This window comes from Gymnodraco acuticeps, unplaced genomic scaffold, assembly GCF_902827175.1.
Source record: "Gymnodraco acuticeps unplaced genomic scaffold, fGymAcu1.1, whole genome shotgun sequence".
NCBI classification, from domain to species: Eukaryota; Metazoa; Chordata; class Actinopteri; order Perciformes; family Bathydraconidae; genus Gymnodraco; species Gymnodraco acuticeps.
In genome coordinates, this window is record NW_022990198.1 from 1,493,167 (window position 1) to 1,510,070 (window position 16,904).

Here is a 16,904-nt window from a genome sequence, read left to right on the forward strand (position 1 = left end):
CATGTTGAAATATAAGTAATTATATACAGTATATAGTTGTTATTGCAAATTTCAGCAGATGATAGGCAAACAAGAAAACAAGTTCAATGGAAAGATCACATTATGACTTCTAAACATCAATTTGTATTATTTATATGTGCATTTATTACTGCTGATATAGCTGAGCACTCATGCATATGTGGGCCATGTATGCCCTCTGTTGGATTTTCAGGACAAATACACTTAACCGCTCATTTTGAAAAAGAGCAGCTTGATTTTCCCCCATGAAGTCACTATTCGGTTTTTAATGAGGTTTCATAGACTTGTTTTGTTCTGGTGTGGCTGATGAGGGGAAATACTAACAGTGTTAAGTATTAAGGGAGTAGGCCTAGTAAGACATGTCTAATTCCTTTCTCTTATACTGTTCATCATTTTTGGCAATAGCTATTTTAATATGGCACAAAAGCTAAGAAAGAAACACCACACATTCAGATTTATAGGCAACCCCCCAAAAAGACCAGCTTGGTTTATAGGCTTATGCAGTTATTACCAGAGTGGAGGAATACTATGTTATAAGTAAAAGTCCTGCATTCAAAATGTTACTCAAGTAAAATAATCAAAATATACTTAAAGAACGAAGAGTAAAAGCATTCCTTATGCAGATCGGTCCATTGATTATAAGTATTGATCATTAAAGTGTTATCAAAGCTGGTAATGGTGCAGCTAGTTAATTACTGTGTATACTGCAGAGTCGAGACCACCTCATCCGAGACCAAGACATTACCAAGACCGGAGAGTAGCAAGACCAAGACAAGACCAAGACTTCAAGAGGTCGAGACCAAGTCAAGACAAAGACCAAAGCAGGGCGAGACCGAGTCAAGACCGGAACCAGACGACTGTGAATAAAACACTACATGATACACTTACAATGTGTAAGATACCATAGTCAATTTGTAAAAGGACACATGTAAGATATAAATTCAACTTCATCATATTTATTCAAAAAGTTGTCCTTTTCATATAAAAACAGTAACATAATATAACACATCATAATATAAATGTTACAGTATATGTCTAAGCAACAAACAAAAAACAAACCAACCAGGAACCACCTTTGTAGACAAACACACACACACACCACACACACACACACACACACACACACACACACACACACACACACACACACACACACACACACACACACACACACACACACACACACACACACACACACACAAACACTTAAGTACATTACTTGAGTAAATGTACTTCCCACCTCTTGTCTTAATTTATCCAAGTCATATTTGGATTTACAGTATGCTGTATTTATTGACCTTTAGCCTATATCCACTGGTTGTGTCAGCCTCTCTCTCGACGCTCTGACACCGTCCCTGCTGGGTGTAGGTCGCGAGGTGGGTTGTTGTTGTTCCACCTTTTCCAATAAAGAGTAGTACACTCATGGTTCTCTTCAGAGCGCATAAATCTTTCGCCCTTTACTAAAAGCATTAATAAATGTAGGAATACAAAAATAAATAAATGAATAAATACAGGACTAAATATATTTCAGTGTTTTCAGAAAGGTTTAGTGTACGTGCTGTGGCTCAGTTGACTCTCAACCGCAGGGTCCCTGGTTCAACGACTGGTCAATATGTCTTTTTTTTTGTTTATAAAAGCTACAGCTAAATTAGATAATGTAGTTAATAAATGTATTCTTTGATATGGTTTAGCCTTTCTCAGGCTACAACATGGTTAAGTTTACGAATATTATTAAGGAATACAAATCCCTCAATGTTTAGCAGCCTCCTTAGGCTTTTCAATCACAATCATTAAACTGGAATAAATACAATATTGTTAACATGAAAATATGATTTTATGTTCGTTGTTTAGAGTTATTAAGGTTGTACTCATTGGGAACTCGGTATGAGATAGAGCACACTGTCGAGATGTCCAATCTGCCTGTTTTACACACTTTGACCAACAGGGGGGTTTGTGTTCAAATGAAGCCCATGATGAAGCCTCATGAACCCTTTTGCGAACCAATTGGCTGGAAAGCTTCATAAGGCTTCATCTCGCCATCACTACTTCATAGACATGTTTTTTATATATGTTATACATCTGAGACCTATACGTTATGCCTTTAAAAAAGATAGCATAATAGGAGACCTTTAATCAAAACACAGTTTATTGCGTGGATGTGAAACTTCTATTAATCACTGTTGGTATATTCAGTGACACCAAGGTGACAGGACGAGTTTCTTTTTCACAAGATTAGGAAGCCCCGCACGAGGCAGGGCATCAAAAAATTAATTCGAACTCATAGTGTTCCTCTCCACGGAAATCTTTAGTAAAAGGCGAAAGATTTATGCGCTCTGAAGAGAAACATGAGTGTACTGACGGAGGCTAGAAACGGTAGAGAATACGATTTTCTGTTATACAACGCACAGTGATGGTGCAAGAAGCACATACTCCTTACTGTTCCGTAATATTCTTATTATTATAGAAAACCTATTTTTATTGAAGAAAGGTGATTGAAGATAAACGATTTCGTCTTTAAAAATCTAAGCAATATATGTTTTAAACATTTGAAATGTTGCACGCAGTGCATGATGGGTAGCAGTATCTTGATCCCTGTCGTTTATTCCGTACTTGAAGAGTTTGGTTACCCCTTGAATTTAGAGAAACTAAAAATAATAATTGTTATAACAGTAAGAGTAATGAGTACATTTAAAAAGGAATTATAGCTCAAACTCACAAAGGTATACAATATTATGTCCTGAAACTAGATGCATGCGCTGTACGCTCTGAAAATCAAAACGAGAGAATTACCTCCTGCTACTTCCGTCTTCGCACAGAAGTCTTCACATTACAAGTAGTTGTTGTCGTCTCTGTGAATGTGAAGTTTTCTTATATATCCCCGTCAAAATCAATATTAAAAAACTGCCTACATATCATTATTGTAGTTAAAACAGATCTCGACATGTGACCAGTGTACGCCATTAACACAGCCTTTGGTTTAACAATCAAACAGACATGATCAAATGATGTATGAAGATTCCGTCTCCATACACTTCTGTTAAACTAAGTAATGTAGCTGAACATACCCTTTTTTATTCATTTTTCTACTTCTTCTAATTTGATCTTTCCAGGCGTCTAATACGTTTTTCTTAATTTACAATACTTAACCTGATTATCTTTATTGGATTGATGATTTTCACTTACATGGAATTATTGACCTGCAATCACATAGCAAGCCTATGAATGTCGTTAGTATACTTATAAACATTTGGGTCTATATTCTCTCACTAGACGGCAAACTGTGGGTGCCTTACAGTTCATAATGGCTGTGTGTTACCAATACTTGTAGACTTCCCTAAATAATTATTACACATGTCAGTGGAATGAGGTTAAATAATTACAACAAACAGATGTCACGGCAAAGCAGAGTTTAGTTGACTTTTCAACACAGATGAGGTTTATTTGTGGTAATGCCACATTCTTCATATAATCAGAACAATTAGAAAAGTGAGCACTGTTACCAGCATAATCTCCAAATGACACAGATAAAATATATCACAATCAGAATGTTAGAAGTACAACAGACAAATGGCAGTTTTGTGCAAAAAATCATCAATACTGTATGTATCCGAAAATTCAGTTCTCCACATCATTCTGGCAGGCTATTCTGATGAAATGTAAAGAACCAGTAACACATAAATCAGCTCTGAAGTGATTTCCATGCAGGTTCTATAGCACTTTAAAAACATTAATGAAACTTTATTTCATGTTATTCACCTTGTTATAACATTAGAAATCAGAACTATCGCTCTGTGGTAAACCTACCCTCCTCCTGCTTTGAATTAAGCTGATATTACTGACAAATTAGCTAGCAGTAATGGAATTCAACTTTAACCCTATAGTCCAAAATAATGATTTAAAAACAGTTTGAGAGAGGGCACCCTATCTTTGGCGCATACCACGAAACCAAGTCACCTTGGTTCTTCGACATCCAAAAGGATTGATTGGTTCAACTTTATGTTTTGGTCATCTGTTCAAATATAAATATAGGTCATTATTGTAATGTAAAAAATAAGGCAGGTTTATTTCATGTTCCCAGTGTGATTTGTCAGCCTATTGTGCATTTTTTCACGTTCCACATATTGTGTAGTGGTTCATATTCTCTCACACAAGGCTGGGCTGCTCAGAGGGATTATAAAACTGACCATTTTAAAAGTGTCTGTGTGCAGCTACACGCAGCTCTCTTCAGTTCATATGGCCTTGACATCGATAAGGTTGCCTTGTTGGTTCCCTTGCCTCAGGGTCTTGATCCCCTGCAGCTTGCGGCCGTGGAGGGTGAAGCGAGACCAGGCTGCCAGCTGGAACAGGGCACAGGTGATAGGCACGAACACCAACATGTAGAAGCAGCCCAGGCGCACGGGCGGAGTCCCTGAGCCGGAAGCAACGTCAGCCACAGAGACCAGAGAGTCCTTCACAGGGTGCCGATCAAAAATATCATAACCTGGGGAAGAGAAATCCAAAATTAATCACATGATCATTCAAGGTACGAAAAACACAAATGAATCAAATCACACATGGAACCATTTCAGAATATATGCCCCTGACACAGCTGTGCAAAAAATGTGTAGAGCAGGATAATGATCCCACTTCTAAACAGGGCCCTTAGAGTAACACAGATCAAATAAGAAAATTGGTATTAGTTGGGAGGCTTAAGGAACTCTTATTTTAATAAAACCTTAGGGGGGTTGTGTATTTGTATTGTGTATTTCTATGATCACAAGGAAATCCTGAAGTTGGGTATCTTTGTCCTTTATATTTTTAGCATATGGAACTGGAGAAACCTGTAAATAACATGTCTTTTGCGGCATCAAGACAGAAAAAATGCTTTTTTTGGCATTTCAATAATGACAGTTTAATTGGGTTATGTAACTAAAGAGTCATGTGGTCATTTTTAACCCGTTAAATAAAGCAATTTGAATAGGTGTAAATAACATTTGTGTTGGGTATAAGTGAAAGAAAACACTGACAGGTTTCATTTTACACTAAGGCTTATCAAGCATAGTCTTAAAAAGTTACCACATTCATTGATGCAGACACAGATCCGCTTGGAATTCTAGAAATCTGCAGTGTCACTGAGCTACAACCTGCCAGAAAGACACATGAACACAGCCGCTTATTTACACTTCCTTGAGAGGAGTGTTTTCCGTCAGTACCTGTGTAAACACACAGCAGCCAGGTGCCGATGAGAGGGGCGAACGTCTGGCCAGGTTTGGTCAAAAGGGCGACCATCCCGAAGAGGAGAGCAGAGGTGGCCTGCTGACGTTTATTCACCACAAAGTCCTCGTCCACCAGATCTGAGATAACCAGTTTCAGCAGCTTGCATGTTCCTTCTGTAAACACCCGGTTACTACAAGGGAGAGAAGGTTCTAGTTACAGGCTCCAGCACCAACAGTAAAGTAGTTTGTGAAAAACAAAGGTCAAGAGTATATTGTTCAGTTCTTTGTTAGAACATTTCCATAACTTGAGGTGTGTCAATCATCTTTCCTAATGTCTATTTGTCCAGTCTTAAAGAATGGGAATGGTTACAGTTGCTGTGCATGCTTAGGTGTGCCTGTTTGACTTTAAGCTAAGGGAATACACTGCGACAGAAAGAGTCCTTGGTGTGTCCCTAAGAATATTGCTGTGTTTGTGTATTCAGATTTGAGAAAAATGAACAAAAACAAGCAAACAAAAGTACAAGCGTTCACACATCGGACCCCGTGATGCTTGTGTTGATGTGTGTGTGCGTTGCCATACCTAGCAATGAAGATGCACAGCAGATAAATGTGGTCAGCCCCAGCCAGCAGCATAGCCACACTAAGTCCCAGTTTGAGCATAAATAGCCAGCGGATAACCTGGTAAACACCGTAGCGCTGGCACAGTGTCAGGAAATACAAGTTGTTCAGGTGGGGGGCAATGTAAGAGATGCCTGCGTGGGGGGTAAAAGCAGAACTGAATTAAACAAAAACAAATCAGCGGGAAAAAAAAAGCAATTGTAACATAAAGAAGTCGGGTAGCAAATAATATTGAAATGGAAATATATCTTCAATAAGATCTGTTTCTTGCATTTTTTTTAATACATCACTGGTTTTCTGAAATATCCATTATCTTTAATGATGATTTTGGGCCAGATTGGTTCAAATTACCATGATGCATTCATGTAAGAAACTCAAATGGGTTTGCAATATAAAAAAACTTGTATGCAACTAGCTTGCATCATGCCAGTAATGGTAAACATTCTAAATGTGTTTCTCATTTATAATATAAAATAAAGAAAATCACTCTTAGATTTAACAGTTTGTGATTCCCTATAGTGTTAAGCCTTTACAATGCTGCAATAATAAATGCGGTATTTATTTGAGTCTGTACTCCCTAGCTGTAGCACTACGAGTCATGATTTCAAAGACCTGAATGTTTTATTTGTTGTCTCTTACCAAGTAAGATAGAACCTGTGGAGGCAGAAATATTGTCAGACAGGAGGTGCTCCAAGAAAAGAGGAAAGAAGTTGCTGTTGAAGTGGCAGTGAAACACCTGCAGGGGGAGCAGAGACAACAGATAATGGTAAGTAAATACAACAAAAATCAGCTACTGTATCACATGAGAGCGTTCTAAAAGTAGTCACAGTTTAGTCTTCTAAGTTAAAGACAAATAAACACACCATTAAGCTTTCACTGTTTAGGGGCTCAGTGATAATCCAGATTTTTCATTTCTCAAAGGGTCAGAAGAGTTTTTAGCACATGTTGTAGTTGTTTGTTGTGTATATCTCACCTGAACAAGGTTCATAGAAACAAACCACATGAAGTTCTTGTGCTTGGAGAGCTGCTTGAGGTACTGTCCAATGGTGACGGGTTTTTCTGGGTTGGTAAGTGGAGCGTTGCCAACATTCAGCCTGGGACAAAAAGAGTTAAGTGAGACGCAGAGGAAAAATAAACACCACAGCTCAAAAACACGTCAACCAGAGTTAAATTCCAAATCCTTACCCTTTAAGTGCCAGGGCTTCGTCCTGTCTTAGACGCACTTCCTTTTGGAAACGATGCTGGAGTAATCGAGACACAAAGACAAATCCCAGGATGGAAAAAGCTGCGAGAGCCACGCAGAAGAGACGGAAGGAGTAGAAATCCTCTTTGTCCCAGAAGGAGTAGGACAGAAAAACGGAGAATGAGCCGAGGGCGCTGAACACGGAGCAGTGGAAGTTGAGGCGCGTGCGGTCGCTGTTGGACACGGCGAGGTCGGCCAGCAGGGCGCTGTGGTGGAGGTCCACCATGGAGAGGAAGCCGTCGTACAGACACAGGCACAGCAGGAACTGCAGGCCGGGCCGGGCCCACGCCACCCAGAAGGCCAGGAAGGACAGAGCGAAGAGCGGGCCATTGGTGGAGAGGGCCTTCACGCGCTTCAGCACCACCTCTGGATTTGATATCTGAGAGCCGGACCTGGGTGGAAAAAAAACATGAACATGTGTAGACATTTCCACAGTATAATATTATTATAACGTCACAAGTTACGACAATGCAGTGACGCATATGGTTTAATCTCAATAAAGAGCAATCACAGACGGAAGCTTAATGTTTGATAATTCTCGCTCTGATGATGTGTTTACCTTTTAAACACGACTGCAGCTGATAAAAGAGGTTACTCTGAAAGAATAGGGTGGGCATGTGTCATAGCTAAGGGGCAATGTGTGCGGTAACTGGAGGGATAGAAGGGTGATGGGATGTCAGAATTAAAGAGTTAATTTCGTAATTGTACAATCCATGTCCTTATATTCTAGGGAAATGTCACTATTGAGTTTCAAAACATACCATTTAGCTAATATATTACACTATGTTGACGTTGGTAAAGCTTTTAGTCATCGGTATCTCTTTGAGTTCTCCGCTGAGGTTGTTGATACACATCACTGAAACTATGTAATGCTGATACAAGTCAAGAGTTACTTGGGTCTCTTCAGAGACAAAATAGACTGTAGCTTTAAATGAGTTTTTAAGAATGAGGAAGTTTAACAGGAAACCTCAGATCTAACATCTGTTTCTTGCTTGTATATGTTGCATATCTTGAGAGGGTAAATCACATGTAATAATAATAATAATAATAATATCACATGTCATTGCATTTTCTCAATGGAGCTGACGTGTGGGTAATCTACTTAAATGTTTTGGTAGCTTGTCTGTAGTCATGTGAGGAAGTCTAATTGTGGACATTGTTGCAATTTTTTTTAATTAAACATTATTTATCCTAGAAAGAAAGCTGGATACTTACTGAGGAGAGCTGAGGAAGGCACGATCACTCAGCCAGCCGAAGAGAGGGTCATTCAGACTGTTCCATATGAGGAACACCGTCTGTGGAGCAGCAGAAAGAAGGAGTGATCGTTTATAAAAAAATCATCAAATTAAACACAAGGATGGTTTATTTATCAATTAAAGCATGAGATAAAGCCTCTGGGAATTAGAAGAAGTCCCATGGGAGGACTGTGGATCTTAATTAACACATTAATTAGACTTCAGTTGCCATTTTAATAATTGTGTTATTATAATCAGGCAATTTTATTTCAAGCTTTTATTAGAAAAATATTAAAGCAGAAATGTTACTTAATATTCTACTTTCAATCAGATATCAAGAACCGACCAATTAGGTTTTGTTATCGGAAATAAATGTGAAAAAAAGTAATCCTGACCTTAAGTTTTCTGTTGATAAACAAATATCATATGTATGATATCTTGAAATAAAAAAAAATTCTGGTTACCCTGCCTTTCCGTGTCTCATTACATGTTCCTTATCCAGATGGTTATAAAAGATAAAGAACTGCATACGAACATGATAGCTACCAAACTGGTTAGCAGGACTCACATACAGCCATACAAATCACCGCTGTTGCACGGCAACGGCAAACTAGTGTTTTATTTTGAGCCTGGGCCACATGTCAAAATCTAAATTTGGATCATGGTTAAGTAATGTTCTTTTGATATGTGGATCTCTCTGCATCTCTACATCATTGCAAATGAGATTTCCTAGGCTTATATACAAGTTTAAATTAATGCAATGAACACCTGACACAGTGACAGGTTACTTGTCCCTCACCTCTCCCACCCAGAAGGAGACTTTATCGATCTTGTAGATGGACACGAAAGTCTCCACGTAGTAAAGCAGGAACACATTGTGCAGGATGGAGGTGAACAAGGCCAAAGAGCCGTAGAGCACTGCAGTAGAGACGACGCTTTGCCAGCAGCCCCATGCTCTCCGGCCCATTCTTCTTTCTCAATCACTCTGCTGCCTTTTCTCTTCGTGCCACGCTGCAAACATCTCAGAGCCTGGTCGACCCCGGGTCACCACCTCATGGTCGCCTGCAAACATACAGAGCAAGAGGATAAATGGTTATTTTCAGTTCAGTAGACAAACAGTAAAACACATTATTCTCTCCCCCTGAAGCAAAAAGACTTGATTTAAATGTTAGCGCTACATTTGAATAAGCCAAACACATTTCTGAACCTTATTGGAAGTTACAGCATTGTCTCTAATATTTCAAGTCTCAGCAAAGATTCTGTGCAGACCAAAAGGAAGTTATTTTCATAGCAATGCTGCTGTAGGTAGTCATTAAAGTTAGTTAGGCCACGGTTCCTTTCTGCTTTGGCCCCCGCCTTTCTGTGGTGAGCTTTGTAAAACTATCGTTTTTCTCAGCTCTTTGTATGACCACTCCCCTGACTTTCCTCCACCTCACCAAAAAGCTGGGCGTCTTAACTGTGAGACTATAAAAGGAAAGTCATATGATCCTCAGGCTTTCTATTCAGGCGACGTGCTTTCACTGGGCTTTATTTTCCACGGGTGTCACATTCATAATTGCATTCTGTCGAGGGATGAATCCTTTTTAGAAATGTAACTGTGTGAATGCTTTTGGTTATCTCTCTCAAACATATCAGCCCAGAGTGATTAAGTTGTTTTGTATTCCACACAATATAATGTGGCTTAAAGTCAAACAGGCACACCTAAGCATGCACAGAAACTGTAACCATTCCCATTCTTTAAGACTGGACAAATAGACATTAGGAAAGATGATTGACACACCTCAAGTTATGGAAATGTTCTAACAAAGAACTGAACAATATACTCTTGACCTTTGTTTTTCACAAACTACTTTGCTGTTGGTGCTGGAGCCTGTAACTAGAACCTTCTCTCCCTTGTAGTAACCGGGTGTTTACAGAAGGAACATGCAAGCTGCTGAAACTGGTTATCTCAGATCTGGTGGACGAGGACTTTGTTTGTGGTGAATAAACGTCAGCAGGCCACCTCTGCTCTCCTCTTCGGGATGGTCGCCCTTTTGAATTAAATTATGCAGCCTAATTCTGATAGTGTTTTGAACATTCACGAAAATAAATGTAACTCCCCGTAAAAGATAAGTTCATAATATGTGATTGCTTTAAAGACACTATATGACATTAAAAGCACCCAATGTTGTCTCCATGTCACATCTCCTTGGATACCGAGTTCCCAACAATGAATGTAAATCCTGCTTTCGGTTTGCATAGCCGTAGACGATGTGTCACTTTCCTTTCGAAGCTCCTGGTGCAGTCTCACACGTAGCACTCTTGGGAGAAAAATTCCCTTCAACAGGCTTCTAACTTCACACCTGACTCCCACATGCTCCGACTTGCCCTGATCTACAAACATGCTCTCACAGCTTGAGTCGGGGAAGCCATATAATAGCTAACAATAACAGTGTCTCAAGGCAATGTGACTTTTTCTATTAGCTTCAACCACAAAGCATCAAAGAAAACCTTTAAACGGCATATAAGTAGCAGGGAGATAGCAACCTTAGCCAAAGCAACCTCCTTTGGAGTGCAATAAAAAGCTTTCCAACCCTGTTCCTATCAGATCCAAGCAGTAGAGCGGCTGCATTATATCGCATCTCTCACACATGGTCTATCTCACTAAGATTAGAGGTAATCTACCCTGTGGATATACAAATATCCACTTCATGTCCTCTCAGCCACAGCACATCCAGGAGCTGCTGCTTCCACCTGTGGACCTTTATAGGCAGAGTGATCAACCTGTTGTAGCTATTCACTCGGATAGCCGAAAGGTGTGATGACCAAACACAGTGCCTGAGCTGCTGATTGATTTCTAGTACACTAGAAAAAGGGGGCATCTTATTCATGCGATTTTTGCACATGGCTACATTAACAATGCAAGCCTTAGTGTGAATTCCGACTACCTGCTTGAATATTATTTTGTTTGTATGGGTGTTCAGTCTTTTTCACTTCCTTATTCCGTATGCAAAGTCTGGATATGTCTAATTTAGAGTCAGACTTTTTAATAAATGGTGTATTGATTCATTCGTCTATGAGTGTCACTATTGCACCTACAATTTTTTAAACATATTTCTAGTTAAACTAAACAATATAACGTCACCACTGATCATGAATTAAACAGTGGTTGAATCAACCAGCCATCCTAATTATTGATATTCTTAATATAAGATACAGTATAATAATCATGTATCCACTATCCGTTATGTTTACTTCCAGGGTAAGCAAGCTATCATAATGTAATAAGCTTCGACTATTGTTTCTGTCTGAGTCTGAGTCGGTTCATATACGATCACAAGCTTCAACTAACAACCCACATGTTGGGTAGTTTGCTGTGCCTGATAGTAGTAGCTGGTAGGATCGATAAATATGTCTAATGATACAAATATGTATAATACTAGTCTATTATTGGGTTGCAGAGCGTTGCAAACTCAGCTATGGTTAGCACTAGCTAGTCTTATTTAAAGGCTAGTATTAGTTAGCTGGTTAACGTTGAAAGGCTGCCTATCTGGAGATAAACACATTCACAATTAGCTTCAAGTTATTTCTATATCACGGTAGTATAGAAATGTTACGTACCGACAAAAAGGCTGTTAACCAGACCGAATAAAGGGTCTGTTTCTCGGTGGGAAGCGGACTTGTTGGCACAGGCTCTTCCGCTCGTCACCAGCAGCTGTGTCTCGGTGGAGGCGGACCATGAGGCGGACAGACAGACTAAGACACGACATCTACAGTCGGCTACTCACGTCCATGGATGCTCACGTCCGACGGTCGTAGTGGATGAAGCGTGGGTTTCCCGGTAGACAAACAGATAAGATTTACAGCGACACCCAGTGCCAATTTCACTAGCACCAGCTCCCCCAGCCTATTCATAAGTGAGTACAACAAGCGCTACCATGAAGAGCTGCTTGACCTGCAGGGTAGTTTCCATTGCCACATTGTTAGCCTACCACTGAATCTCAGAAGAAAAAAACATTGGTATTTTTATTCAGCTATATTAAAAATAATAATCATCATCTTTATTTGTAGGCTATAGCACCTACAATAAAAGTGCAGTTCAAAGTGCTTCACAGAAGACATGTCAGAACATTGATATCATATAAAATACAGTAACCACCAGTATAAAAACAAACTAAAAATAGCGTAGAGTTGACATGTAAAAATTACATAGATTAGAGATTACATTTGTATTTTATTTTTTTATTTATCTTAATTACTACAGATGAATACTCAAATACTTAACCCATTTAATCCCACATTTTTCCCAGACATGAAAATATCCAAATCTTGTGTCATTAGTAACCCTTTGAAAAAAATCATCATTGTTTTTTTAAAAACTCATGGAAAAGTAGTTGAAATGTTATGTTTTATTGCCGGTGGGATTATGTGTTGCCATGAAAATACATATATTGAATTAGCATACTTCTCCAATGCAGTCATCCAAATGTGTATACATCCCAGCCTAGTTATCTACACATTTAAAACTCTGTCACTGGCAATCTCCATCAAATTCTAGTTAGACTTTTTACACATCAAAATTCCTGATACAACACCAATATGAACAACCATCAACGTTTTTCCACATTTCTATTTTGTATGTATTGAAACATTAATATTATACATCTGTTGTAACATTTGAACTTTTACTTTAGTGCAATATTTGTAACATTGTCTTTCTGATATTTTAGTGCAACATTCACAAAGAACTGTACAGCCAGTTGTGTGATTCATTCACATTGAACATAAAAGGTAACATTTAGAAAAGGTAGCATGTAGAATAGGTGTCCTACACTGAACAAAAATGCAATATATATATATATCATAGGCTTTAGAACCAAGTGCACGATTAGTTTGTGCATCACTATTTTGAACTACGATCTACTGATTGATTAACTTGAACTTGTTTTCCAAAACATTCCAGTCATTTTGGACTTTTCCCCTTTGTCATGGACTTGTCCTTTGTACTTCATCTCCACAGCCTTTATTGGCTTTATTATCTTTGCATTCACTTATAGTCAGGGGTGCACATAACTTTTTTGCCCTGGTTCTCAAAGGAGCACCTGGAGATGTTGCTTGGTGCTCATCCTTAAAATGAAATAAACCGTAACTTTTGAGGGGGTCTGGACTTTATTTGCCAGACACACGGCACTGAACACACATCCAGAGGTGAACACAGAACACACATACAGACAGAGGTGAACACAAGACAACATTAGCACGAGCAGTAATCCTACAAGCTGTCATCACTACCCTCCTGACTGTCAGACATGGTAGCTGATGATGTAGGCCTGCTACTTTCTCTCTGGTTGAGTCTGCGATTAGCTGCTTGCATCCACAAGTCAACAGCTGGTTTTGGGTCGAAAGTCTCTGTTGTCATCTTAGACAAGTGGATGTAATCAAATAAGTATGTGAACATAACCAATAACCTACCATAGCCAATAACAAATTAATGTAACTTATTTTATTTGTGTTGTTCATTCATATCTTATTTTACCTTAACATGTATTTATTTATGCATTTTTTTATCTCTCCAGTTTTAAAGGATATTTTTGGTTACTATCCTATAGTATACATTGGAATGATTTCAAACCTGTTTATCCCAATAATTATAAAGGAGTGCCTTGGAAATATGTGTTTACATAAATTGTGAGCAAATCGTTTGAACTTAGACTAAAGTGAACTATCTAAACACTCAGAGTCCTTTACCTCACTGAGCTGTAGCATCAGCCTCTCAGTCTGACTGGAGAGGACTCTCCCTCCACATCATTGTAGAAACATCTTCTTATATCCGTTAGAGCAGCTATAGCACCAGATTCTAATAACAGCGCCAGAACCGGTGCACCCTCCCTCTCTCCCTCGCTCACTCGCATTTTCAATATGGTCTAGCGGCGGCCGCGGACAGTACACGACGGTACACGACGGTACACGACACGCCCACCTGACACGACACTACGGTGGCTGAGAGGCATGGCAGAGGCATGGCAGATGAAAAGCGAATTGACGACACTACACGCCCCCTACTACGCCGCCCACGGTGGCTGAGAGACCGTACATGGCATGTTATTGTAGCATTTTAAGCAACTATTAGGCAAATAAATTAATAACCTATCCGTTTGAGAACCCCTTGGAACCCCTTATCCCATTTTGATGGTTGACATCTCATTTGAACAGTGAAAGCCAGAATGACAGCAGGGGTGAATTTCATTTTATAATTTTGCAATAAGTCAAAGATATGTTTACTGTATATTATAAAAATGCTTGTCATGTAGGCATACTGGAGGTACCGTTCCAATGATGTATTACTAATAAGATATATATATAGCGCCTATATATATATATATAATAGCAAAATATATATATATATAATAGCAAAATAAACACAATTACACTGCGATAAACTGCCACATCGACAAACAAACGAGAACCTAAATAGTATGTAATTATATCTAAAACCACGATAGAGAGGCGAAGTCCCTCCCCTTCCGAAAGCCTCCATGGGACCCCGGAAGCGGAAAATTATACATTGAAGTCAATGGAGAGAGAAAGGTTATCTTTTGATCCTGTTTGAATTGTGCCACGAATGACACATATGATGTTTGTCAATTTAAAAGAACATTTTGCAAGTCAAAAAAATAAAAATGTGTCGTAAAACTGTGAAGTTACACATTTTTTTGTGTGAAAACCGCTCAGTGAACTACAGGTCTCTCGTCTCGCACAATACGCGTCACCAACATAAAGATGGCCGTCACGTTAGCACATTTCACCACATTCTTTCAGAATGAGAATAAAAGTATTTTACGAGGTGAAAATCACTACAAGTCTGGGCACGTTGAGAGCTGTACCTATATGAAAGGGGAGTTAGTCGGTTCTGTAAGAGCCAGCATGCGGGACCGGCTTTACAAGGTTTCGGTGAGTAATATGAGTGCAATGTGTAACGTTAATGTCAGCTAGCTAACATTAGCTAACAAGGTACACTAACGTGTTTTGTTTTAGCAACTAGTTTTCTCCTTAAGAACTTCGTGGTCTCTGTGTATGCTGTGGATAACATTAGTGTTCACAAGAACAAGGTACACTCCCGTGTTTTGTTTTAGTTGCTCTTCAGATTGAAGCGGACAGTTTTATATCGACTATACTGTATGTGTGATCTCCTTTGTGTCATTTGAGTTTATTTGCTGTGTGTAGATTCAAGGATTTTGGTTATCTTGTCAATTTGTTTGGTTATCTAGGCACAGCTGTGTGTGACTCCCTCTGGTACACTGGTATGTGTGTTCCTAATGTAGAGAGCATTGATTAATTAATAAACTACACACTGAGTCTAGATCCTGATCAAATCCTTTTTTTTTGTTGATCAAATGTTTTTCAAAATGTATTCATACACATTTAAAAAAATTAGGGCTGTCAGTCGATTAAAATATTTAATCGCGATTAATCGCATGATTGTCCATAGTTAATCTCGATTAATCGGAAGTTAATCGCACATTTTGTATCTGTTCTAAATGTACCTTAGAGGAATATTTGTCACGTTTTTAATACTCTTATCAACATATGAGTGGACAAATATGCTTTATGCAAATGTTTATTATCATTTGAACAATGACAAATACTCTCATGAATATTAAACACAACAACCTCATAGGTAATACAGAAAAATCAAACAATAACAACAATCAGACAAATATATGGAAAAATAAACCCTCCCACCCCCAGATCCTGACCATCCTTGTATTGCTCATTCAATCTATTATAGCATGCTAACAAATGGTACTTACTTTATTTTTACAGATCTGCATGGGAGACGATGGCGCGATGCAGAGCGTTGTCTGTGATTGTGCACGGGGGATGTACAAATGCAGCCACGCTGCAGCATTGGCAATATTTGCCATGTGGCAGATCAGCTCCACAGATGTTGAGTGCCAGTGGAGGAAGCCTGGCACTTCCAAAGTAGTCCAGCCGGTGTCTCAACTCTATCAACAGCTAGAGGAGACATACAACCCACTGGCCAGAGACATCGCCACTCAGGATGGAGACTGGTTCAGGTCTGCACTGAGGGGCACACAGTGTGGCATGGCATGGCTTTTATCACCTGAGCCAGAGCCGCAGCCTCAACATCAGGCCATTGTCACCGTGCCGGAGCTGGTGAAGGAGCATGGGGGTCGGGGGCTTGAGGCAATTCTTGCCTCAATGCGACTGACAAGAGACCAGCAAGCTGCCATCCAGACAGCCACCGTAGGACAGCGGACAAATCCCCAGTGGCAGTTACACAGACAGGGCAGGTTGACAGCCAGCAATTTTGGTGCTGTGCTGAGGTCGGGTCTTTCATCCACTCCATGCGCGTCCCTCATGAAGAGGGTGCTTGGGGGTTACAATTTAGACGGAGTCATGGCTGTCAACTGGGGAGTTGTAAATGAGGCCGAAGGGGTGAAGGCTTTTGTGCAGGCCTATCGGGTGACAGTGATCGACGCTGGTCTCTTTGTGAGTGAGTCGGGTGTTTTGGGAGCATCACCCGATGGACTTGTGCAGCCATCTGCCCTGCTGGAGGTGAAGTGTCCACACAGCCAGAGGAACATGACTATC

General features: G+C 39.6%; 1 protein-coding gene and 1 non-coding gene across 2 annotated transcripts; both read right to left on the bottom strand.

Annotated features, from left to right (window-relative positions):
• Positions 1-2,256: 2,256 nt before the first annotated feature.
• LOC117547431 lies at positions 2,257-2,371 on the bottom strand. The gene has a single exon (XR_004569187.1). It is a non-coding gene; the product is annotated as a U5 spliceosomal RNA (small nuclear RNA).
• A 1,050-nt stretch (positions 2,372-3,421) lies between these two features.
• Positions 3,422-12,151, bottom strand: mfsd13a (major facilitator superfamily domain containing 13A). The gene is made up of 9 exons (XM_034217960.1): positions 11,910-12,151; positions 9,109-9,371; positions 8,290-8,369; positions 7,017-7,466; positions 6,805-6,925; positions 6,471-6,567; positions 5,794-5,965; positions 5,211-5,404; positions 3,422-4,498 (listed from the first exon to the last, which is right to left on the bottom strand). The coding sequence occupies exons 2-9, from the start codon at positions 9,274-9,276 to the stop codon at positions 4,248-4,250; spliced, it is 1,533 nt and encodes a 510-aa protein (XP_034073851.1). The 5' UTR covers positions 9,277-9,371; positions 11,910-12,151; the 3' UTR covers positions 3,422-4,247.
• Positions 12,152-16,904: the final 4,753 nt, after the last annotated feature.